Source organism: Natator depressus, chromosome 7 (assembly GCF_965152275.1).
Source record: "Natator depressus isolate rNatDep1 chromosome 7, rNatDep2.hap1, whole genome shotgun sequence".
Taxonomy (NCBI): Eukaryota; Metazoa; Chordata; order Testudines; family Cheloniidae; genus Natator; species Natator depressus.
Window position 1 is genome coordinate 84,876,299 of NC_134240.1, and position 26,953 is coordinate 84,903,251.

The 26,953-nt window shown below is 44.0% G+C and overlaps 1 protein-coding gene across 3 annotated transcripts in view; it reads right to left on the bottom strand.

Annotated features, from left to right (window-relative positions):
- P4HA1 (prolyl 4-hydroxylase subunit alpha 1) overlaps nucleotides 1-26,953 on the bottom strand; it is a 71,264-nt gene that overhangs the window by 26,613 nt on the left and 17,698 nt on the right. For all 3 annotated transcript variants that reach the window (XM_074958981.1, XM_074958982.1, XM_074958979.1), the window contains exons 2-8: nucleotides 26,433-26,549; nucleotides 25,300-25,396; nucleotides 20,142-20,293; nucleotides 18,020-18,157; nucleotides 6,826-7,065; nucleotides 3,617-3,813; nucleotides 1,594-1,770 (exon numbers count right to left, since the gene is read on the bottom strand). In XM_074958981.1, the coding sequence (XP_074815082.1) occupies nucleotides 1,594-1,770; nucleotides 3,617-3,813; nucleotides 6,826-7,065; nucleotides 18,020-18,157; nucleotides 20,142-20,293; nucleotides 25,300-25,396; nucleotides 26,433-26,520 (1,089 nt within the window). In that variant the 5' untranslated portion in view covers nucleotides 26,521-26,549. The remainder of the gene's footprint in view (nucleotides 1-1,593; nucleotides 1,771-3,616; nucleotides 3,814-6,825; nucleotides 7,066-18,019; nucleotides 18,158-20,141; nucleotides 20,294-25,299; nucleotides 25,397-26,432; nucleotides 26,550-26,953) is intronic.

A 26,953-nucleotide genomic window follows, 5' to 3' on the forward strand; every position in this document is an offset into this window, starting at 1 on the left:
TTTATCGGACTAGAAAACAATGGTCCCAGAAAGTTTAGTTTAAATCCACTATCATCTGTGTATTGTTTTCAGTGATCCTTATAACAGAAAGGTTTTCTTTTCACTCCATAAAGAACAGCTTTAGTTACACTCCAAGGAGGCAACACCAGTGTTTCCTACAGCAACAATGCAGCCCAATCATCAGTTGTATCATTTTCCATTGTAACACAACAAAATAGGAATTAGCACACAAACTGGGCTCTGATTCCTATGTGATCGACATGGGAAGCATAGGCAAGAAGAGATGTTTTAGGTGTAGAGAAGGAGCACAGCACTTGAAATCAGATCCGCTGGTTTAGTCTGGGGTGTTACCTCAAGAACAAAGAATGTCAGATGATAGTGAGCCTAGTCTTCACTTGATGCTCTTCAGTATTCAAGTTGGTGGCTAACAAAGGCAGCACCATTCTTGACTTGATTATGGATAAGGCCTTTGATTTGCTTGAATAAAGAAGTAATGGTTGGATAATTTCTCTTAGGTAATTCTGATGTACCTATCCACACAGTATTTATCCTTCATTCGCTCAGCTCTTTCCCAATAAGTATCCGTTTAGCATAAACAGAAGTAGTGCTGGAAAAATGATGCACTTATATTGTTTGCATCTGATTGCAGAAGTAGTTGGTGACCTGTACAAACATGGATTAATTAGAATAGCTTCACCTCAAGTGCAAGTCTTGAGATAGAGTTAAATTGAGACAAGTTGTGTTATATTTACTACATTGGTACACCACAAGTTTCTTAAGTTTTAATCTGTCCTGGTATTGCAGCTGCCAATCATATTGTCCTGGGTGACTTCCAGCAAAATAGCTTTTTTTGTTTGACCTGGGCTCTCATGGCTGCCTTGACAATAAGCCAGTCTTAGGTTATTTCAGATTCAGAGACTGGTCCTTTGGAATCTGGTTCTTGAAATGGGATTGGAGAGTTGAGATGATGAAGTGGGAGAATGAAGGTTATGTTAGTTCCAACCTATTATACCTCTTTTAGTTTGAAGTTAAATGAAGCTAGGGTGAGATTTGCTGAAAAGGACTTATGTAACTGCCCCAGAGTACCTCATGCCCCTGAGTCTGTTTCAGATGACTAAAGAAGAGTACTACTATTTTGTAGATGTCCATATGGTAAATTATGATTATCTGGTGTCCATGATCACAGATATGGCGGCTCCTAAATGGCATCTCCATACAAATAATTGTCATTTATACGCCATAGTGACTGTGACAAGTATTCAACATAAATTAGAGTGGTGGTAGCGGTGGCAGTATACTGAGGCAGGCCAGTTGCAATAGGGGGAAGTTTCATGCTGGGACTATTGTGGAGTTCAAGGAGGTTCTCTTCTCCTCCATAATAGCATCCACAAAAATCTTATCCAGCAGAACAGTTTGGTGAATCTGCATAAGCCATGCAGAGAAAACATTACTCTGTGTGCGTGTGTGCATAACACCATTCGCCCAAGCTAACTTTACAAACTCCTAATTCAAGAGGTGAATTGAGTTCATGCACATAGAACACTATAGATGGCATGGAAGTTTCCAAAACAAGAGGAATCTGAAGCTCTTTACCCTTGGCTTTGCTAGTTCTTTCACAGTTTCAATTTCTTCATCAGAAATAATTTCAAGGAAGCGAACAATCCGAGGTTTGTCCCATTCATCCTCCTGTTTGACAGGTCCCAGAACATACTTGGGATTCTGGTTTCCATTGTAATAGCGGCAGAAGAGTTTCTTCTGTCTCCGAGGTGTCTGAAATCAAGGCAGAACAAACACAAAAAGAATCAAGTGCTTGCTCACATTAACACCATTACAGGACACACACATTTCTTTTTTAAATATAAAAAATTACACATTATGACAGAAATGCATCTAATGTGACACAACTAGCGTAGGTATATATATATATATTGTATATTCACAACATGGAACTTGTTGACCTGTCATATTCCATCTATAAACCTGACCACTTTCTCTGTTGGTGTTCTTACACATATTCATATGGCAAGCATATAACACTATGACTATGTCTGTACCCTTCACCCAGGTCTGAGCATCCAAGTTAGCTTTGCCCAGGTGTGAATGTCCCCTCTGCCAAGCCCTACCCATAGCACTGTGTTATGACTTTCTCCATTCACCCATGTGTGTCTGGGGGAATATCTCATTGTTCTTTGTGGTGAGATGATCTAGGATTCTTTTCCAGTCAATTGTAGGAGAACAATCTTTTAGGGGGAATTGTGGAAAGGGCACTAGAGGACTATCAGAACTTGAATGGTTTAGCCTGTATCCTCACTGCAAAGTGGGTGGGCTCCGGCCCAACTTAAAGTGGAGCCCAGGTTCTAACCCACACTCCTAGCTGGGATAAACAAACCTGGGCTTAAAACACCTACAAACCCAGTGTGGACAGTAGGGGGGCTAAGGCTAAAACCTGGGAAAGATCTGCGGTAGACTATGCTGTGTAGACATATCCTTAAGGGGGTGACGGGTGGTCCTTCAGCAAACAAATTAAATATAACAAAACTTAAACAATTAATTTATAATTAATAAGTTAAATTGTAAGTCAATGAAGAGAAATTTTGCATATGATTACAACAAATTCAGGAAGGAAGAAGTCAATCTTTAGCTCATAAACAGCATCAGCTGAGCAGTATTTAGACACTGGATTGAAAGAGTCCATCACTTTTTGGAAAACCTAGATGAACGAATTCACAGGCACTTAGACTATTCATTCACTGCTGTGATTGGCATCAGCCTTTCCTTCATTCTGAGAAGAACAAAACACAGTAATTCATTTTCCCTATGTCTACTTGTATTTTACCAATTGAGGAGACTGGAGTCTCCTTAGGGAGGTCAAGCACATTGTTTGAGAAACCATGCTCTCAGCAAGTTTAATATTAGACACATCTTAGAGCAAACATTAACTTTACAGTTAGTCTTAAGATGAACAATGTTCAATGCTGTGTGTAATACAATCTTTGTTGTAATGCCATAACCTTATTTGATTCTCAGTGCACTAACTGGTATTAAAATACATTAGGGTTAGGGGGCAGCATCCTCAAACATGGGTTACTATTTCTTCATTCAGAGATGCTGCACTGTCCCTCTTCATTCCCTCCACTATAGGTCTATACTCATTCTATTGCTACAATAAGAAAAGGAGTACTTGTGGCACCTTAGAGATTAACAAATTTATTTGAGCATAAGCTTTCGTGAGCTAGGGCAGAGCTGTAGCTCACGAAAGCTTATGCTCAAATAAATTTGTTAGTCTTTAAGGTGCCACAAGTACTCCGTCTCTTTTTGCGGATACAGACTAACACGGCTGCTACTCTGAAACCTATTGCTAAAATGATTTCCTTATGTTCAAGCTCGATACAAAACTTCTTGCAAACGTTCATCAAAAATACTTTGAACGCAGGCCACCATAAAGACAGGAGTAAGAGGGAAAACAGTGTTCTGAAGGTGAGCCAGCTCATCCCTGCAAGCTGACTGACCTTCCTCCTTAGCACTAGAACTTGCTGACACGTCTAAATGAGTCCTGCATAACTGGTTTTGTAGATTAAACAACAAAAACAAAAACAAACAGGCTATTCCACTTTACCATTCTGAGACCCTCCCCACGGCACAGCATTTCATACTTCTGTCTCTCTGGCAGGTAATCTTTGCTTGGTTCCTTTTTCTTTGTTTCCTTGTCAGTCTGGCTATCTGTTTTGGTAGTAGACTTATTTGCTTCTTTTTCTTTAGACATGATATATTCAAAGTATTTTAAGTTACCATTTGCTCTCTGATGTTCAGGATCTAATGGAGAAGAAAGGAGAGGCACCACAGATAAGTTTGCAACTGGAAGAAGTCAACCTGAAAGGGCATATAAAAGCATCTCCTTAAACAAAAAAAAAACAACACTTCATTCTGGAACAGAAGTTGTAAAAATTAAATGCTTAGTGATCCAACATGCTTACACAGTTAAATCAGAACAAAAATATAGCTGAAAGCCTGACCCATTCAATAGGTGACAGGCGGGGATGTAATACATTTCTGTATTCTCATTGCTCATTGTACAGGGAAGCAGAGAATGGGCAAGGAAAAGCTTAGCTTAAACCCTCTAAATCCAAGAAACTGACACCTCCACTGGAAGCAGTACTACCCAGCAACAGTTAAGAGATGGAATAAACTTTAACTATTCCATGGGGGAGACAGCCTGCAAGACTATAAAGGGAGACAGAGAAATGAGGATATGTGTGAAATAGACTGCATTGTCCCATCAGGAAACCCAACAGGGAGAGAGTTGGGCCAGGAATACTGACAGCTGACAAAATTTGGTAGAAAAAAGTGCTAGTTTAACAAACTATGCCAGCTCATTCCTCCGTTTATTGATAAAGGGGTTTTACTGCTGTGAAAGGATTAATTCAGAATTAAGATTAGAACATCTTCCTTCAGGCACTCAGATACCACACAGTGATGAAAATGACAAATGCCTAGATATACTATGCCATTGTGTTTAAATATCACTAGGCAAGCCATTACTGGATTCTATATTTGTTGTCTTTCAATTATTCCAAATCAAAACTGCTCAGTCCGCAATTTAAAAGATAGTTTTCATGGGCCAGCTCTGCAGACTCAATATGGGTTTTTCCAACCTCATGTACAATTAACAAGAGAGATCCTGCATTCTGAACTCAGTATAAACAACTGTGTTTATGTACACAGAAGAACAGAATTCATCTTTAGGAGAGGGAAGCTATACTGATTGTATAGCAAAGAGGAATGAAAAGACAGTAAAACAAATTTTAGACAATTTAGAAAATAAAGAAGCGTTGACTCTACATGGCGTTCAGATACTGTGGCGATGAGAGCTATGTGAGTGCCTAGAGAAAAAGGATATACACAAGAGCAAGTGTTGAGCAAGCTGCTATTTTTACATAGTACATTAGAACAGAACTGAACTTCTAAATGATTAAACATGCAGTCACTGACATATCTTGGTTATTAAACATATTAATTTGATGCAACATTGCTATGAAACTAACACCATAATCAAGTTTTAAACCAGATACAATTTTGTAGCTATGCAAGGCCAAAATGGATTATAAATCAATTTATAAAAATACATTGTGATTTTGAATGTCAAGTTTAAGCATACAGCATGTTTGAGGCCAAGTTTATAATCCCTGTAAGAAGAGTTTTAGTCAAAGTTACTTGCATATTTTTCTATATCATCATCATTTGTATTAAAGTAGCACCCAAATGCTTCAACGACAATCAGGGCCCCCTAGGGTTGCCAACTTTCTCATCAAACAAAACCGAACACCCTTGCCCCACCCCTTCTCTGAGGTCCTGCCACTCCCTCCCTTACTCTCCCTCATCTTCACTCACTTGCTCATTTTCACCGGGCTGGGGAGGGTCCCTTTTCAACCAGGTGTTCAGTTGAAAACTGGACAGCTGGCAATCCTCCACTGCGCAAGTCATTGTATAATCACACAGGAAGAGACTCCATGCCAAAAGAACTTACAACATAGCAGGAACTGCCCAATTCTGCAAGAAGTATTTGTCTCTTCCTTTCTTTAAGGATGGAATTTTTAATTTTCCATTTACCCTTCTTGGAAACAAATGTATGCAAGGAGTAAAATTTAGGCCAAAATAGAAACAACCATTCCCTCAAATGCAAACTCCCATCCAAAAATGAATTCAGATGTACCTCAAGCAGTCAGCTTCATGTTACAGATCATTTCTTAAGGCAGGCATACTTTTGTGGCCCTCCTCCCTTGCCAAACTCCCAGTGCTGATCCCATAACATCCTTGCAGCAGCTATTCTTATTTGAAAAAGTAATATTAAGGAAGATTATTTTCATCATCTTTTAATACAATGGGTGTAACTGCTGGATTGGATACCTTCCTGTCTTATGAAAGGAGACTCAAGGAGCTTGGCTTGTTTAGCCTAACCAAAAGAAGGCTGAGGGGAGATATGATTGCTCTCTATAAATATATCAGAGGGATAAATACCAGGGAGGGAGAGGAATTATTTAAGCTCAGTACCAATGTGGACACAAGAACAAATGGATATAAACTGGCCATCAGGAAGTTTAGACTTGAAATTAGACGAAGGTTTCTAACCATCAGAGGAGTGAAGTTCTGGAACAGCCTTCCAAGGGAAGCAGTGGGGGCAAGAGACATATCTGGCTTCAAGACTAAGCTTGATAAGTTTATGGAGGGGATGGCATGATGGGATAGCCTAATTTTGGCAATTAACTGATTAACTGATCTTTGACTATTAGCAGTAAATATGCCCAATGGCCTGTGATGGGATGTTAGATGGGGTGGGATCTGAGTTACTACAGAGAATTCTTTCCTGGGTGTCTTGCCCACATGCTCAGGGTTTGGCTGATCGCCATATTTGGGGTCGGGAAGGAATTTTCCTCCAGGGCAGATTGGCAGAGGCCCTGGGGGTCGTTCACCTTCCTCTGCAGTGTGGGGCATGGGTCACTTGCTGGAGGATTCTCTGCACCTTGAAATCTTTAAGCCACAATTTGAGGACTTCAATAGTTCAGACATAGGATAGGGGTTTGTTACAGGAGTGGGCGAGTGAGGTTCTGTGGCCTGCGTTGTGCAGGAGGTCAGACTAGACGATCATAATGGTCCCTTCTGAACTTAAAGTCTATGATTCCTCACCCATTTTATTTTGGCAGACGTTCACCTGTATGACAGAAGCAGCTACCCACAATCACTCTGTGAAGCAAAAATAATCTACAGACCATAATATGAAAACTGCTACATCACAGAATATATTGTGGATCTAGTCTCTTAACAACATACCCAGTTCAAGAAGTCGCTTGGTGAGCATCATTGCTTTGTCCAGGTCCCCCTGCTGATACACAGCATAACTCAAATAATCTAGAACGGAGACTCTGTCAACAGTAGACACCTCTCCATCATCAAGCTGTTTCAGAGCTTGCTCCATCCACAGCTCAGTATGATAGTAGTCTGCCTCAGTGTATGCAATCTTGCCCAATTCAAAGCAATCTTCAGCTGTTAAAAAAGACTTGTGCTTTACACCTATAGAAAGCAACAGACAAACAAGGTATGTAGTATTTGGAATCATAATATTTTGAATAGCACACCTGTGTTCAGTTGTCACACATTTTCTTACTCCCCACTGAACAAATTAAATTCTGTTTAGTGCTGGCACCCAGAGTTTAGAATGTACTTACCTTTGTTAGTGGCTATATTGTTGAATCCTCAGAAGTTAAATCCCTAGAGCACAAAGTTTTTCATTGACTAGTCACTGTGAATTCTACAAAGGTTTTTGTGACTGAAAAGCACATTATGCAGAAAAAAGAAAAAAGAAAAGAAGTACTTGTGGCACCTTAGAGACTAACCAGTTTATTTGAGCATGAGCTTTCGTGAGCTACAGCTCACTTCATCGGATGCATAGCATATCGTGGAAACTGCAGAAGACATTATATACACACAGAGACCATGAAACAAAACTTCCTCCCACCCCACTCTCCTGCTGGTAACAGCTTATCTAAAGTGATCATCAAGGAGGGCCATTTCCAGCACAAATCCAGGTTTTCTCACCCTTCCCCCCCCCCCCCCCCCCCACAGACACACATACAAACTCACTCTCCTGCTGGTAATAGCCCATCCCTCTTTGAAACCTCTCTTTATAATGCGCATGATAATCAAGGTGGGTCATTTCCAGCACTAATCCAGGTTTTCTCACCCCTCCCACACACACACACCCCCCTCCAAAAACCACACACACAAACTCACTCTCCTGCTGGCAATAGCTCATCTTACAATGTGCACAGCAATAATCCAAGTTTAACCAGAACGTCTTGGGGGGGGGGGTTTGTAGGAAAAAAACAAGGGGAGATAGGCTACCTTGCATAATGACTTAGCCACTCCCAGTCTCTATTCAAGCCCAAATTAATAGTATCCAATTTGCAAATGAATTCCAATTCAGCAGTTTCTCGCTGGAGTCTGGATTTGAAGTTTTTTTGCTTTAAGATAGCGACCCTCATGTCTGTGATTGCGTGACCAGAGAGACTGAAGTGTTCTCCGACTGGTTTATGAATGTTATAATTCTTAACATCTGATTTGTGTCCATTTATTCTTTTACGTAGAGACTGTCCAGTTTGACCAATGTACATGGCAGAGGGGCATTGCTGGCACATGATGGCATATATCACATTGGTGGATGTGCAGGTGAACGAGCCTCTGATAGTGTGGCTGATGTTGTTAGGTCCTGTGATGGTGTTCCCTGAATAGATATGTGGGCACAGTTGGCAACGGGCTTTGTTGCAAGGATAGGTTCCTGGGTTAGTGGTTCTGTTGTGTGGTATGTGGTTGTTGGTGAGTATTCGCTTCAGGTTGGGGGGCTGTCTGTAGGCAAGGACTGGCCTTTCTCCCAAGATTTGTGAGAGTGTTGGGTCATCCTTCAGGATAGGTTGTAGATCCTTAATAATGCGTTGGAGGGGTTTTAGTTGGGGGCTGAAGGTGACGGCTAGTGACGTTCTGTTATTTTCTTTGTTAGGCCTGTCCTGTAGTAGGTGACTTCTGGGAACTCTTCTGGCTCTATCAATCTGTTTCAGCAGGAAAGTGAGTTTGTATGTGTGTGTGGGGGGGGGGGGGCGGGGCGGGGGAAAGGGTGAGAAAACCTGGATTTGTGCTGGAAATGGCCCTACTTGATGGTCACTTTAGATAAGCTGTTACCAGCAGGAGAGTGGGGTGGGAGGAAGTTTTGTTTCATGGTCTCTGTGTGTATATAATGTCTTCTGCAGTTTCCACGATATGCTATGCATCCGATGAAGTGAGCTGTAGCTCACGAAAGCTCATGCTCAAATAAACTGGTTAGTCTCTAAGGTGCCACAAGTACTTCTTTTCTTTTTACGAATACAGACTAACACGGCTGTTACTCTGAAACCTGTCATTATGCAGAAACAATATTGACCTAAATCAACTTAAATATTTTCTTTTCTACCAGTAGTAGTTTTAAAAATTGTTCAAGCACTGGCCCTAGATCTTGGGTTAGGCACTTTCCATATACATTTTATTTCTTTCAAAAGCTTGTCTGGGACATCTTATTAGCAACTGGCAAGATGATTAGAATGAGGGAGGGAAAGAAGCATCAACTATGATAATCAGTAACTGCACAACTGGCAAAGGTTTTGAAGTAACTCATGTTTAGAAGCAGAGTCTAAAATGGCCTCTATTTGAAAGTTTAATTTGAAGTCTTCATAAGTAAATTACAGGTTTCTATTTTTGCCACTGTAATTCAGGGCCCATTGAAGAATCAAATCTGTCTTGTAAAAAGGGAATGGCAAATATTTGGAAATACAGGGTGGAGTAAAAAAACACTACAGAAAAATGCAGTATCCTTCATTGTCCATGACATTGTATCAGCTTAACTGCTTTTCGTTTACACCTGAAGTTAAAGAAATCATGGACATAAATTATGGATTTCATTGTTTTCTATTCTGCAGAATCTGACCTCTGCCCTGCAACTTCTCAAGGTTGTGTTCTAACAATTAAGTTTTCTGGGAAAGACCAGCCCTGAGAGACTAAGCTGCCAAAAGGATGAGAATGGAAAAAGGAGTTCTCTAGCAGTGCAATATCATTTTTCTATTCACTGTAATTAAACCCGAGATGAGCTTTTTCAGGGTTTCAGACTAAATATGTTGTGCATTCAATTTCTTTTGTTTAAATCGGACCTTCTCTTCTTATTAAGATTTGTTTTTAATTAAACTCTTGAGTTTTAGACTGTCTTGAGATTTCATACAAACTGTCCCAGAGAAGTTAAACCACCTTCAACCTCTTAGAGTACATCTACACTGCAATAGAACATGTGTGGCTGGCCTGGGTCAGCTGACTCATGGGGCTATAACATAGCAGTTCAGTCTCAGGCTGGAGCCTGGGCTCTGGGATCCTCCCTCCTCGTGGGTCTCAGCCTGGGCTCCAGCCTGATGCCAAATACCTAGTCTGCAATTTTATAGCCCCACAGCCCAGCCCCAGAAAGCTTGAGTCAGCTGACCTGGACCAGCCACAAATGGTTTTTTTTCCCGGTCTGTCTACAGTGCAAAAAGAGGTAGCAGAGGAAGGTTGTTGGGAGCCTACCCTCTTGGGATTCTGTTTCAAAAGGGCACAGCCTCAGGCCTCCTCTCCCATAACGTTCGTTGCTTGCAGGTCTGATGTAGATGCTCAGGAAACTGAACATCCACAGATGAACTAAATTTAAGGGGCCCTAATATAAACAAAGTGCTGAGCACAGGGTCCACACTCGCCATATCACTAGCACTGATAACTAAACAGATTTATTTGTGTCAGGGAAATTCTACAGTAATTGTTCATTTTGCTAAAGAAATAGCCAGGGCAACTGCTTAGTACAATATCAGTTTAAAAAACAGCAAGGTCTGAAATGCAGAAGATCGAAAAGCAGAAGAATTAGGCAAAGTAGCAGCAATGCTCAACTGAATTGGAGAAAGTGGAGAGATTGTGGGGGAAAACTGGACACATTAAGTGACTGAAAAATCATACAGAAGACAAATGGTGACCAAAACCGATAAAGTACTAGAGATTTAGAATTCCATTAGCCCTGGAGGCCAAGAAAACTAGAGAATTTTACTTCTAGAATGAAAATGTAACTTATCAGCAATTATGATGGGTTCTCTGATGCAATTTTATCACAATACTATTCAAAAGCAGAATTATACTACAGGCAGCACACAGTTTGGGCTGCACAGGCTTGCTTCCAAGAAAGATAGTAGAATATGGTCCATAAATTCACTTAATTTCTTATAGAAGACAACAAATCATAAAAATCTGTGGGGGGGTTTTAAACAAAGTCAAAGCTTGAAAGAATAGTCAAGTTTAAGATTAACAAAACCAGAAAACAAAAAGAACGGTTAGTTGCTTTCTCGTAACTGTTGTTCTTCGTCCATTCCATATTAGGTGTGCACACGATGCATGCACAAGCGTCCGAAACTTTTTCCCTTAGCGGCTTCTGGTGGGCCCTAAGTGGTGCCACTGTGCCGTGCATTTATACCCCTGTTGGCCTGACCCCCTCCAGTTCCTTCTTGCCGGCGACTCCGACAGAGGGGTAAGGAGGGTGGGTGGTGTAATGGACGTGAACACCACATCTCGAAGAACAGTTACGAGAAAGTAATTAACAGTTTTTTCTTCCTCGAGTGCTTGTTCACGTCCATTCCACATTAGGTGAATTACAAGCTTACCTCTGGAGGAGGGCAGGAGTCACGGAACAACTACTCGGAAGACCGCTCTGCCATCTGCAGCCTCCTCTCTATCCTGCTGGTTGACCGCATAGTGGGTCGTGAAGGTGTGCACCGAGGACCAGGTGGCTGTTCTGCAGATCTCCTGGATTGGGACCTGTGCCAGGAAAGCCGTGGAAGACGTCTGCGCCCTGGTCCAGTGGGCCATGACCGTCGAAGCTGGAACACCTGCAAGCTCATAGCACACCCGGATGCAGTTTGTAATCCAAGATGAAATCCGCCGCACCAATACTGGGAGGCCTTTTATCCTCTCGGCTATAGCCACAAACAGCTGCACCGATTTGTGAAAGGACTTCGTGTAAAACAGAACACCAGCACTCGATGCACACCCAGGGTGTGCAAGCTGCGGTGACTTAGGTCCATATGGGGTTTTGGGAAGAACACTGGCAGACAAAGGTCCTGGCCCAGATGGAATTGGGAGACCACCTTAGAGAGGAACTTCGGGTGCGGCCACAGTTGCACCTTGTCCTTGTGAAATACTGTGGACGGTGGCTCAGAGGTGAGGGCCCTCAGTTTGGACACCCTTCTGGCCGAGGTAACGGCAACCAGAAACGCCAACTTCCAGGAAAGGTGGAGGAGAGAACAGGTAGTGAGGGGCTCAAAAGGGGGTCCCATGAGCTTAGAAAGGACCAGATTAAGGTTCCATGGAGGGACTGGGGGGGTGGGAGTACGGGAACACACTCTCCAACCCCTTAAGGAACCGTCCCACCATTGGGTGGGAAAAACACCGAGCCCGCCCTGAGAACTCCAGATGGAAGGCAGAGATGGCCGCCAGGTGCACTCTGAGTGAGGACAGGGCTAGCCCTTGCTGCTTGAGGTGCAGGAGGTACTCCAGAATGGCCTGCACCAGGGCCTGGCCCAGCCGCACCTGTCAGGGTTCACACCAAAACGAGAACTTTTTCCACTTGGCCATATAGGCCACCCTGGTAGAGGGCTTTCTACTGTCGAGCAGAATCTGCAGCACAGGAAGGGAGCCCTGGCTCTCCAGTGCATTTAGCCACAGAGCCTCCATGCCGTCAGGTGCAGTGACTGCAGGTCGGGGTGGAGAAGCCGCCTGCCGTCCTGTGTAATGAGGTCCCGGTATAGGGGCAGGACTACTGGGGCCTCCACCGACAGCTCTAGGAGCGACTTGTACCAGTGTTGGTGGGCCCAGGCTGGGGCGATGAGGATCACCGCCGCCCTGTCCCTGCGCACCTTGAGCAGGACCTTGTGCACCAAGGGGAGCGGAGGGAAGGCATACATCAAATCCCCTCTCCACAGGATCGCATACACGTCCGTGAGTGAGCCTGGGCTGCGGCCCTGGAACGAGCAGAACCGCGGGCACTGGGCCCTGGCGGCAAACAGATCTACCTGGGGAAACCCCCATCTGCGGAAGAGCGAAAGCACGACGTCCGCCCTGAGCGTCCACTCATGCACGCAGTACGACCTGCTGAGGAAGTCCGCCAGCTCGTTCCGCACCCCTGGGAGATAGGATGCCTCGAGGTGAATTGCATGGGCTATGCAAAGGTCCCAGAGGTGGAGAGCCTCATGACAGAGTGGCGAGGAACGGGCCCCGCCTTGCTTGTTTATGTAAAACATGGCAGAAGTGTCTTCTGTCAGAACTGTCACGCTGTGACCACTCAGAGTGGCGTGAAAGGTCTGGCAGGCGAGACGAACCACCTTGAGCTCCTTCACGTTGCTATGGAGCGACCGCTCTGCTTCGGACTGCAACCCCTGCGTCATGAGGTCCCCCAGGTGAGCCCCCCATCCGTGGTCTGATGCATCCGTCACCAGCATCAGGTCCAGAAGTGGGGCGGCAAAGGGGATGCCTTCGCACACCACAGGCTGGGACTGCCACCACAGCAGGGGGTCCAGCACATCCCTTGGGGCTGTCAGTGCCAAGTCCAGGGGGGTCCCTGCCTGGGCGGTACACCCGAGCAAGCCACGCCTCTAGAGATCTGAGTCTCAGTCTGGCATGCCTGACCACATGCATGCATGCTGCCATGTGGCCCAGCAGCTGCAGGCAGCACCTGGCCATTGTCGTTGGAAACTGGCGCAGGGAGGCCACTGCTTGTTGAATAGCCTGGAATTGGGATACTGGAAGGCTTGCCCTGGCCTCCACCGCGTCCAGGACCGCCCCTATGAATTCTGCTCTCTGTGTGGGTACAAGCGTGGACTTGGGGATGTTGACCAGGAGCCCCAGTTCACGGAACAATCTCAGGGCCACCTCCACATGGCCCTGCACCTCCGCCTCGGATCAGCCCGCCAGGAGCCAGTCGTCAAGGTGCAGGTACACCCGGATTCTCTGCCTCCGTAAGAAGGCCGCCACCACTGCCATGCACTTCATGAACACCCTTGGGGCCGCGGCTAGACCAAACGGGAGAACCACAAACTGGTAATGTTCTTGGTCCCTGGTGAAGCGTAGGAACCACTGATGTGGTGGGAAGATGGCGATATGAAAGTATGTGTCCTTCATGTTGAAGGCAGCGTACCAGTCCCCCGGATCCAGGGAAGGGATGATGGTGCCCAGATAGACCATGCAGAACCGGGCCTTGACCAGGAATTTGTTGAGCCCGCGCTGGTCTAGGATTGGGCAAAGGCCCCCTTTGGCCTTGGGGATGAGGAAGTACCAGGAGTAGAACCCTTTTCCCCTTAGGCTGTGAGGCACCGCCTCTACCGCCCCCACCTCTAGCAGCGAGCGGACTTCCTCCTCTAGGTGTCCTCAAGCACACCTTCAAAAGCCTGACTTAGTGCCCGGCTGGGGTTTGTGCTGGCCTTGGTTCTGGCCTGGTGCATTATTGTTATTATTGTTATTGCGCCGTCGCCTGTTATCCCTGCCTCACCTATGGTAAGGCTCATGCCTATGGCGAGGCTGGTACTGGCATTGAGGGGAAGGCTGTGGCTTAAAGGGCTTCTTCTGGGTTGCCAGGGTGTGCATATCAAGCGACTTGAGCGTAGCTCGCGAGTCCTTGAGGCTATGCAGCCTTGCATCCGTCTGGTCCGAGAAGAGCCCAGACCCTTCGAAGGGGAGCTTCTGGAGTGTATTCTGGATCTCGGGCGGCAGGCCTGACTCCTGGAACCACACTGAGCGCCTCATGACCACCCCTGACGCGATTGTTCTAGCCACTGCATTTGCCGAATCCAGGGAGCCTGGAGAGAGGTCTTGGCTACTGCCTTGCCCTCGTCCAGCAGGGCCGTGAACTCCTGTTGGGAACCTTGCGGGAGGTAGTCCTTAAACTTCCCCACCGCCACCCAGGAGTTGAAATTGTGCCTGTTGAGGATGGCCTGCTGGTTAGCAATCCTCAACTGAAGGCCCCCAAATGAGTACACCTTTCTACCAAAAAGGTCCAGGTGTTTCGCCTCCTTGGCCTTAGGGGCCGGGGCCTGCTGACCATGGAGCTCCCTTTCATTCACCGCCAAAACCACTAGGGAGCATGGACTCGGGTGGCAGAACAGGAACTCACAGCCCTTAGATGGGGCAAAGTATTTACGCTCTACTCCTTTAGCCGTTGGAGTGCTGGAGGCCGGGGTCTGCCATATAGTCTTATAGTTAGACTGAATGGTCTTAATGAGCAAGGGCGCTATTCTGGATGGACCTTTGGGGCTCAAAATGTCCACCATGGGGTCCTCCTGCTCAACCGTCTCCTCGGCCTGCAACCCCAAAATTTGGGCGACTGCGCAGCAGTTCCTGGTAGGCTCTATGGTCTCTTGGCAGAGGGCCAGACACCTCTGTACCCTCCACCGCCTCATCGGGGGAAGATGAGGAGGTTAGCTGCTGCTCAACCCCCTCTGGTTGGTCCTCCTGCTCCCCATCTCCTGTGGTAAGGGCCTCTGGCTCAGGCCAGGGTGGGGGTCCATGGGATGGCACTGGACTTGGTGCCGGACTCTCCGGTCTATGCTTGGGGGGGGATGCTGGAGGCCAGGATACTGTTGCCTCTGGCACCTCTGGCGTCGGTGCAGGGACCGGGACCTCTGCACCAAGTAACTTGCCCTGGACGGGGCCCCTTGGTGCTCCTGATAGGCCCAGGGGGTCCAGAAGGGCCAATGGCCTGGCGGCCCCCATTCACATTGCCAGCTCCCCTGAGGGTCCCTGCTTTCCAGGCCCCGGTGCGGGTAGCTATAGCAGCTGAAGCCGGCGCCGGACTGCGGCGACGCCAATCGCGAAGGCATGGCGGTGCCAACAATCTGCGCCAGCGGGAGAACGAGCAGCTCCTGGCTGAGCGGGACCAGGAGCAGTACTGGTATCTCTGGGACCGGGACCAGGATCTGGACTGGGACCAGTGCCGGCATTCCCTGGACTGGGACTGTCTGCGGGAGACCTCTGGCAAGGGCCATCTCAGCTCCTCCCAGTGCTGGTCTCTGGGCGATGCCGGAGAGCTGCATGCCCTTTCTGGTGCTTCTTCGCTTTGACCCGCTGCCGCAACCTCCTTCTGGGCCCCTGGCAAGTGCGAGTCTGCAGAGTCGGAGCTCGACCTGGACCAACTCCGGGAGCGGTGCTGGGACCGTGTCCTCGAGTGGCATACCATTGCCAGCTTACCCCTCGTCGGCACCCGAGGCATGGGCGCCGGAGGGTTCTTCCCATACAGGAGGGGGCTCGCTGCCAATAGCTCGATGAGGTCCTTTGCAGCCTCAAAAGGTGCCAGGTGTAGAGGGCTGATCCGTTATGCCCTCGAGCCCATCGTCCGCACTGAGCTCACTTAGGTCTGGGCTCGGTGAGGCTTGTGCTGCTGGGACCACCTGTGTCAGCACCGGTACTGCGGCCTTCCCATTCTTGTCTGCGCTCGGGGCCTTGGGAGGCGCCAGCCTCCTGTGCAGGGAACGACCACGCCTTCCTTTAGGCTGCGCCAGGGGCCGCACCGGGGAGGACGATCGGTGCCGGGGCCTAGCTCCAGGGCCGACAGTTTACAGTGCTTAGCCAATGCCAGGTCTCTCGACGGCTCCGGGGCACTACGCACCGAGGAAGCCTGAGCCGGCGTCGGGCACTCCGAGCCCGGCAGCTGCAATGGGGCCTCCATCAACAGTTGCTTTAGGTGAAAGTCTCTTTCTTTCCTTGTCCTTGGCTTAAACGCCTTGCAAATCCTACACCTTTCAGTTTGATGTCCATCCCCCAGGCAACGTAGACACAAGTCATTGGGGGGGTGGGGGGGGGAAGGTGTTCCAATGCCACCACAGATGGTAAGAAGGAACTCGAGGGGGTCAAACCAGTAGGGGTATATATGCACAGCGGCGCCACTTGGGGGGCCCCGCCAGGAGCCACTAAGGGAAAAAGTTTCCAACACTTGTGCACGCACGTGTGCACACCTAATGTGGAATGGACGTGAACAAACACTCGAAGAAGAATTATGCTTTGCAACATTAAAGCCAATCATTCCCAATTTTATTAGGCATCTGAACATGAGTTTGTGAAAATATAACATGGATTGTGCAGTGCTTATTTTCCCCCCCCAGTTGCTAAAGGACTGTTTTGGAACAGAGGGAGAGAGAAACCAGTGAAGTTAGGAACTTTCCTTTAATTTTCTTCACAAGGGACAAGCTGGCTTTTCCTGCCTACAAAAAACTGTTAAAGATTATTTTAGCTAGCTTTGTATAAGTGCAAGTGATTATGTATGTTTTCCACATGTTCCCCATACATTGGGGGGGTGGGGGAGGAGAAGACTATATAATAGCATTCTTTTTTACTAACATGCATTCCACTGCACACATTCAGATACAGACTTTTAAAATACAGCTTGCTGATTACAATATTTACTCTTAATCAATATCTCATTCCTGTTTAAATATTTTTCTTTAACATAACAGCATGAAATACTCTAACAATAAATGGATAGAATAGGTATATTTTAACCAAAATTGGCACATTTTAACCGTCAGCGATTAGTGCAGTGATTTGTTTACCTACTGAACTCAGTTTTATATACAAGCCATAGGTTAAAAGCTTGCATTAACATAATAGGAATATTTATCCAGCCAAGTGTGCTAATTCTGTGGTATTTTAGAGAGGAGCTATGCAGTGGACTTATAAATGGAAACTCAATTGCAACTTTAAATATTGAGCAACTAATCTTGCTCTAGGAGAGACAGAGTGCAGCTTTGCTTGATCAGAGGCAATAGCTCCATAAGAAGCCAAAAATATGACAAATAAAACTACCAGATGTTTATTCTTCCTACATACTAACATTAACTTACACAGAGAGGGCTAGATACAGTTGGAGTTTAATGCCAATTTTTGCCATTCTAAACCTGGCAGCAGAAAGCCCATCAGAGGAAGAGAAAGTGATGAAGAAAAACAGCTGCAACATACTCACCACCAGAGAACTGAAGGAAAGACCAACACACCCAAAAAGTGAGCCTGGGAGGGAGTGTGGGTGGGGCACATAGTGTTTCAGTACATCACTCAGCAGTTTTTGCCGTGTCCCTCCCCATCGGAAAATCCCAAGGAAGTGCTATGGTACCAGTGCTCATCCTGCCTTGAGTAGAGTGTTCTCTAGGGTACAGGCTGACACTGGGAGATGTGACTTACAACTCCCTGCAGCAGTTCAGTTTACATAAACTTGTGTGCTGTGGGCCAGGTTATCAGAGACTGGCTGAAGACTAGGAAAGTCTGGGTTTTTTCCTATTGTTAACAGCATGCTAGGCGCTTTATAGACAGGCATGAAGAACAGACTCCTCAAAAGGGTTTATAATCTAGATATTCTGTAACTGCACAGCTATTTTTCCAAACTAGCTCAGGTGCTTCTTACCCGGAAGATTCCCCCTGGAGAGGGTGTCTGTATCCAAATTGTAGGTATCCTGGAGCCGTAGGAGAGCTTTGGCTGCACCAGCCTGATCTTCATCATTAGGAAAATACTGGCGTTGGATAGTCATATTAGAGATAAAGCCTTCGGAGAAAAAAAGAAATGTCAGAGAGATCAAGAAAAAGGACTGGGCTTTGCTTGTCCTGGGAGTTTTACATTAACGACATTTAATTACAAATAAATACCCCTATACAAGTTGCTGGATGAAAACCAGCATGTCACAGCAGGCTATTATTAAATCAGAGGCAGATCTTCTTGCAAAAGCTACCACCTTTGGTTGGAACTCTAGATAAACAGTGTGTAAGCCTATTTGTACGGAGTAGTAATATGCTAACAGTGCACCTCTCTTGATTATTCAATAGTCATTTCATGAGTGTCCTAACAAGCCAATGAACCAAATATCTCACACAAGACCAACCATGCTGAAATGTTTTTAAAAATAAGTAAATCAATAACCAATACACAGCAAATTCAAAGACAAGGATAATTAATTTTAACATAGTTTCTTTATCTGTTGTCTTAAGGCTCTTCTTCCAAAAGAATCCCTATGGAATATCATGGTAATGGTTTGAGATAAAGTAGCATAAAGGAAAAAAAAAATTGTATCACTGTTACTACCCATGCAGGACCAACCTTGAGGCAGGATCTGAGATATTGTTTCAGCAAATGTACAGGGAACAGACAATCACTAATTTCACACGCAAGTATGTTGAAAGATGCCTTATTTTAGTAGAAGTTTATATGGAAAATGTGGGAGAGTTTCTCTGTATTAAATAAGTTTAAGTCTAATTTTCACAATACTTTGCATGAATGAAAATCCGGATTCAAACTAGAGGACACGTCTGAATATCAGTCCTCCAATTTAATTTTTTTCTTCTATGTTCTGTTTTAGGATGTTGGAGGGAGAGAAGAATTGTTTTAGGATGGTGAAAGGGGTATAAATTAATGTAAATTAAGTGTTGTGAACTTAACACAACGGAGGCCCCCCATTCACATACTAAGTCAACAGGGAGACAAGACACTGGAGACTGAACCACAGGGGGTTGCTCTCTCTCTTTTTCCCCCCAAGTCAGACTGGCAGAGACGCTGCGGGGGGTTTCACCTTCCACTGCAGCATGGGGCACTGGTTGCCTGCTGGTTTGAACTAAAGTAAATGCTGAATTTTTCTGTAACTTTGAACTCTTTAAATCAAGATTTGAGGACTTCACTAAATCAGCAAGGGGTTATGGACCTTATGCAGGAGTGGGTGGGTTAGGTTCTGTGGCCTGCAATGTGCAGGAGGTGAGACTAGATGAGCATGATGGTCCCCTTCTAGCCCTTAAAGTCTATGAGTAAACTGGTAAGTATACGGTTCGCTTTGGGGGGGCATACCTGGTATTACTGGGAGTGCTCAGCAGATAAGGTGTTAAATACTACAATGGAATGCTTCAAAAGGTCTTGGGGACTGGGGTGCACCTATTGTTAACTTGCAAGGCAAAGTAAGGGCTGGCAAAGCCCTGAGGAGATCGTTAGCCACTCAGACTGCTGTTTCAGGGAGCTGACACCCAGTTAAACACAAGCAAGTTTCCCTTTTGCTGGAGGCAGAAGGGTAACAAGGTGACTCAGTCCTGGACACCCCAAGAACCATCACAAATAGTCCACTTTGAGGAATTCGAGCTCTCTGAATTTACTCCCTTTGTCACTGAAGTTTTGTTGGTGAGCTTTTGATCTCTTTCTGTATAGCTCAGAGCTGGTTAAACTTTTTACCAGCACAATCAGCAATTTGATAAGGTGGTAAGTGCATTATATGTACCTACATACAGAAAAAACAGGGTCTTCTTCTACAGAGAGACTCACAAAGTCATGGAAAACATGACAGAAATCCAATTTCAACGACAAAGCATGCAAGATACAAGTCAAATAATTCTCTCTGCAAAAGTGTTTGACCACTGTTATTTCTACTGCAGGTGCAATACAAAAAAAGTATGTTCCTCAAAAAACAAAGTTGTGCTTTGCTTGGCATTAGGGTGATAATGTTAATCAGAGCAATAGTTGTGTGTCGATAACTCCAAAATCTCCCCAAACTTACCATCTGACATGTCCTTCAGGACCAGATTCTCCAGTTCACCCCACTCGGTGTTAAGTCGTTTCATTAACTTGAATGCATTTACAGGATGCCCCAAGAATCCTTCTGGGTCTTTTGTAGCAGTGTCTGTCAGTTGATCTAACTTCTCTGCCCATCTATGAAACATATATATTAGGAATAAGCTTAATACGGTATCACCTAAATATTTTCCTATGTATTGTAAAACTAATGCCGAGCTACATGACTCTCTTGGCTGATAAAGCTTCCAGTACAAGTTGTTTATTTTTACTTTCTCTGTATGCAAAGTTTATCTGCAAGGAATCAAAAATGTCATCTTTCTCAGCCCTCCCTCTGCTGTGGTGTAAACCTTGAAGTAGCATCATTCTCATGATCCTTCAGCATTAAAGCACAATGCACCAACACAGGACTCCTCTACAATATGCAGGAAGAAAGGTAAATACATACTGCCATAGGTAGTATCTCAGCAATTCCTGTATAAAATTGTACTCAGGAATGAACAGTCCAATATAAAATCTTACCCAGGGTCTTGGTAATTTATTAATATGTAACGTTTAGATATATTTTTGTACTTTCCAAAAAAAGTAGTTGAAAACACGTTTTACTCTTAACAGGGAAAAAATATCAGTGGCTAAATATTAAATTTTGAAAGTTAGTCACCAAGCATGCTCAACCCGGGGCCATATATTCTGGTCTTTGCCAGGAAACTGTGCTCCAGAATCTAAGCTTTTTTTTTTTTTTTTAAATAAAAGCTGGCTCTCCTGGTTCTAAATAAAACCTCCTATACAAGAACGGATTGCAAGCTGATGTAGCACTGTATTCCTGTATCTGCAGGAAGCCTAAAATATGTATCTGTGAGAAGTTGTCCCCTATCCAGTTGCAAAAATCTCCAAGCTTCCCTTCAACAATTTCTACAGTGCAATGCTAAATAAAAATCAGCAGCATCTTGAAAACTGAAAGTATAGGGGCAGAGTAAAATTAATGTAATATGAAAAACAAGGGCTGCTATTACAAAATTTAACTTTTGATTCAGTAATTTCTATATTTTATACACACACACACACAAATAAAAAATACTATTTCAATATTCATATAAAGCTGCCAAAGAATTCCTAGTCTGCCACAGCAGAAAGCAGGGGATCTTGCATAAACCTAGATCGAGACAGTAAATAGGCCTTATATTTAGGCACACAAAAAGTAAGTTCACCTAGTTGACTCACTGCTCCTTCTGGGCTCTTGGGTAGTAAAAAAAATTCATTTGTATTCGATCCTCCAAACCTCTGTTGAAGCCTTTTCCTGCCCACAGAAGCCCCATGTTGCGGTGACCCTCCTCAACAGCAGAGCATGGGTATGTCTACACTTAAACCTGTAGTGCTTCAGTGTAGACACTACCTACACTGATGTGAGGGGCTCTTCTGTGGGCATAAGTGTTGGATCATATTAAAGAAGTTCTGCATTAAAATCACAAATGAGTTTGATTCCCCATAGTTTAAATTCTAGGGTATTACTAATTAAGAGGTCTCTTGGGTTTTGGTACTGTTTCTCTCCCTCTCTGCGTGAAACCTGCAAGCTGCTAATTGTGTTAGTACATCCTAAGACAGAGTCTGTCCTCAAAGCAATACATTGTAACAACAGGAACAGCACACAGAGACTCCCCACCCTTTTGTTGTATTTATCTCGCTTTGTTAACAATTGTGATTAAAACAGAGATAGAGGATGTATGTGGATGGATGCTTGGTGTGGATAATAACCGAATGATCAGGGAGGTGCCAGTCCAAGAATGCAGTGTCCATCGGCCAAAGAACGCGTCAAGTGGAAACAACCAGAGGACCCCTAGGAGGGCAGACCGGAATCCACCCAAAAGCCTCAAGGATGGGAGAACCGAAGGCTCCGTGTTGTTCATCAGGAATGTGCCATCTGCTGATTGATTCAGCAACAGCATGATGAAGTAATTCCCATAGACTGGCATAGGAATAAATTCCTATAAAAATGGACTCTAGAAAGTGAGAACTTTGGGGTCTGATTCTGCAAACCAACTTCCAGGAGCGTCAGATGTGCATCTGACAAGGCCCTGTTCCCTCCTCATGTCCAGGCGTCCTGGCCAGTGGCTTGGCAAGAGCAACTCTAAGGCTGGTAACTATGGTAACAACCTTGCAGAACATACGTGTGTGAGAGTGAAAGTGAGAACAAACGTGTGAATAAATATGAAATTGAATGGAATGTTCTAGCTATAACTAACTGCTTACTACGATTCTTTCTGTATTCACAATAAATGTGGCATTTTGCCTTTTCCCCTTTAATAAGATCCTGCTGGTTTTTATTTTATTGGTATAACATAAGTAATCCACCTCCCCAAGAAGTGGAAGGTAGGTCTACAGAAGAATTCTTCTGTCAAGCTATTGCTGTCTACAATGTGGGTTAGGTCAGCATAGCTACTTCACTCCGGGGTATGGACTTGTCACACCTCTGAGACCCCCAGGTATGGTGATGTAAGTTCCCAGTGTAGACCAGCCCTATAATTGGACATGGCTCCCTCCTGGAAGTGCTAGTGCTATTTGCCAGCCAATACAGGATTTTTAACATGCACTGTGCTTTTATTCTGTGGCCGGGGATTGAACAGGCTGCTCTGTGTAACGCTTCCAGATTTTAACAATGTATTAACAAAAAAGACTGATAATGGGATTTCACTGAATTGATAGCATTTTTACTAGTATATGACAATTTTAAAGTTAATAAGTGGCTACAAACCATCTTTACAACCATAAGACAGGAGGCTGAAGCCAAGATTTCGTTCCTAATAAGCTTCCATACTGTATAAACCCAACCATAATCCACCCACAGATTGATGGGCCCTATTTTCCCAACTTCAGGAGCCAATGGAATGTATTCATTCCCTGCAGATGCAGAATGGTGTCCAGTAAGTTTTAAAGACAGGAAGTTTGTTTTAACTTGTACATCAGCAGGTTAAAAACCAAAGAATTCAATGTCTATATAATATACACATGCAGTAATGATGCTTATGTGATAAAGTTCCACTCCTTTGACAGTTTCATCTGCCCAGTGATCACTAATTTGTGGCTGTATGGCCTACTTCTAACATTTCAAACCTATGTATGACTTCAAACAGATGTATTTTATAAAGCCACAAAAATAAAGTAAATAAATAAATATAGCTGGACATAAAAGTTTCCTTCTTTAAGTTACATTGCTCCAAGATGTAATACAGGCAGTAATCTTTTGGACCGCTAACATATTGAATGGTCATAAAAACTCATATCCCACCATGGCTAGGATACGAAGAGATTAAATTACATAGAGAAAAGTCATTTGAAAGCTAGGAATTCCCCTTTCCAGTGGGACAAGGTTCCTCCCCCCCCATCCCCAACCCTGATACATTTTGAGATATTGGGCCTTTCCCCTAAAATCTTTACTGTTGGACAAAATGTTAGTTGGTACAGTTTCAAAGTTGTTGTTTTTTATTTAAACCAACTCAGCTTTTATGAAAATGTATGGAATATTGTGACGGGTTGGATCACAGAAACCCCCTTGGGGTGGCCAGCTGATGTACCATGACTACTTCTGTCCCTGCTTTCCCTACCAGCTTGGGACTCCAGCACCCTGTCTTACTGAGCCACACACGCCCGCCTGCTCCAACACAGATCCAGGGTCTGACCCACATGCCCCAAGCTGCAGACTTAATTGAAAGCAACTTAAGTAGTGTTCCTGTCTTTGACACTCAGATGTCCAACTCCCAATGGGGTCCAAACCCCAAATAAATCCATTTTACCCTGTATAAAGCTTATACAGGGTAAACTCATAAATTGTTTATCCTCTGTAACACTGATAGAGATACGAACACTTCCCTCCCCCTCCAGGTATTAATACATACTCTGGGTTAATTAATAAGTAAAAAGTGATTTTATTAACTTCAGAAAGTAGAATTTAAGTGGTTGCAAGTAGTAACAGTGAATTACCGAGCAAAATAAAATAAAACCTGCAAGTCTAAGTCTAGTACAGTAATAAAACTGAATACAGATAAAATCTCACCCTCAGAGATGTTTCAATAAGTTTCTTTCACAGACTGGACTCCTTCCTAGTCCGGGCACAATCCTTTCCCCTGGTACAGCCCTTGTTCCAGCCTAGGTGGTAGCTAGGGGATTTCTCATGATGGCCGCTCCCTTTGTTCTGTTCCACCCATTTATATATCTTTGGCATAAGGCGGGAATCCTTTGTCCCTCTGGGTTCCCACCCCTCTTCTCAATGGAAAAGCACCAGGTTGAAGATGGATTCCAGTTCAGGTGACATGATCACATGTCACTGTAAGACTTCATTACCCACTTGCCAGCCCACAGGTATACAGGAAGACTTACAAGTAAAACACAGCCATCTACAGGTAACTGTCCTGGCTAATGGGAGCCATTACGATTCCAAACCACTATTAATGGCCCACACTTTGCATAACTACTTTGAAATAACAGTTATATTTCATATTTCTAGTTTTAGATACAGGAGTGATACATTTATACAAATAGGATGCCCACACTCAGTAGACTGTAAGCTTTGTAATGATACCTTACAAGAGACCTTTTGCATGAAGCATATTCCAGTTACATTATATTTACATTCATTAACATATTTTTATAAAAGCATATAGAGTGCAATGTCACACATATACAGAAGAGATGATGGCATGGCGTGTTTTTGTAATGACTTACTAGAATTCATTTGGGAGGCCTGTTGGACTAGTTACAGCTTACACACACTGCAGCCACTACAATATATATTAAAACTTTTTAAGCTACAGCACATTATGTTTTCTCTAACACACACACACACTTTTTTGATTTGCTCATTTCCTATCAGCAATGCATGTTTCTGAAAGAACTAGACTCACCTGGGAATCCTGCCAAGAGAAATCAGAATTTCTCAATACAGAAATTAGACTCACCACCATAAAAAATAATTAATAAAACAAAATGATGTCTCACAAAAGAGACATTCATTTAGGACAAAAATCTTGCAGAAATTACAAATTAATCTTTATCCCCATAGGCAATAAATTCCTGTTCAGCCTTCAGGAACCTTCTTGTACATGAAGATGAAATCACAATTAAATATTAGTGTTATGAAACCAGCTGCTTACTTTTTGATCTGTTCCAGCTTGCTCTCTTCTGCCTTGATATAATCTTTCAGTGATGTCACCAGGTCTTTTTCTGTGTTAATTAAGTCTGTCATGTGACCTAGAGAGGAAATAATGATTTCAATTGATTATTAGATCTTCTTGATCCTCCTCATTTAGAGCAGTGTTTCTCAACCACTGGCCCTGTCTCTGGCCCCTGAGATCTCTCTGACATACCTTAGGAAGGCAGCAAGCCAGTCCCTGGTATCAAGAAAGTTGAGAAACACTGATTTCAGACAGATTTCCCATTGGAACAAACTTGGGCACACAAAAAAGAAAAAACATTCAAGAACGTGTTTACTTGGCTGGACATTCTGTGGTGTTTTTATGAAGAGGTGTTCAAAAAAGATCTCTCTCCTTTTGATGGAACTTACAGTAGAGAGACACAGTCCTGTGTTTGACATAGCTTGTTGCCATGGAAGTGAATGGAGTGTCACAAATTTAGCATTATGACTAATTCAGGACTCATTTAGAAGAGAATAAAGGCTACGAAGGAGTAAGCTCTTGTTCAAATACATCTGGTACATAGCAAATATGGCAAGAATTAATTATGGCGATACACAAAGTAGTATTTGTTTAAATTGCTTTGCTTGCACCGACAGATTGTTTCTCAGCTACAAATTCATAAAGCAGTAAATCCTACAGGAAATACAGCAAACAGGCAGCTGAACCACTTAACCTTAGGGTAAATGCTAGTTTAACAAATGCTTCATACACAATTAAAACATCGAGGAGGAGAAAGATGGGATCCTGAAATGCTGGAATTGTACATCCTAATCAAGAGTTATTTCATGTACTCAATTCACAAAAAGTGGCTCTCAAACAAAGTATGGTTTTGAATCCAATATCTGTAATAGTATACAATGATTGTGTATCCTGATCTCTTGTCATTTTAACAGAACTGATTTGAATACAAATTTTCCCCCCAAAAGATAAAAAAAGCAAGCCGGGCATGTAAAACTACTGGTGCATTTAGAGCTATGCTAATTAATAGAGCACACAGCTTCATCTTTAATCACATCACCGCAGAGACAGTTCTGAAAGTTGGCAGACACAGCTCTGCAGTTATTCACTGTACATACAGAAGTAAATCTCACCAATTGAAGTGAAGAAGTCCATATGGGCATAAGAATGAGGCAGCAGAAAGCTCAGGACTAAAATACACCAAACCTTTACGGATGCCATAGTCCAATAGCTGTTGCCTCAGTACACACCTACAAGAGAAAGAGAGTGATTAACAGACTTGTATACACCATAGCACTTAGCCAGATTTTACCCCCACATCAGATAAAGAGGTTTTTTATTCACACTGTTTCACCTGAAGTTTGTATGGGGGGGTCACAGTTGTATTAAACAATTTTTCTCCCTATTAACACATTACTCTTTTGGAATTCTTTCCCTCCAGGCTGCAGTACCCTAGGAAGTAGAAATCTTCCCAAAGGACTGACAACATTCTGCAAACAGCACTTGTATTGCTCCCTTATACAGTAAAATGGAGAAAAAAGAGACACACCAAGGAGGCATGTTTTCAGAAAGAAAACCTCTAAGAAGTCCCAGCAATGTTGAAGGCAGCACCACCATAATACAATAAAATAATTTTTTAAAGCCCAAAAATAAA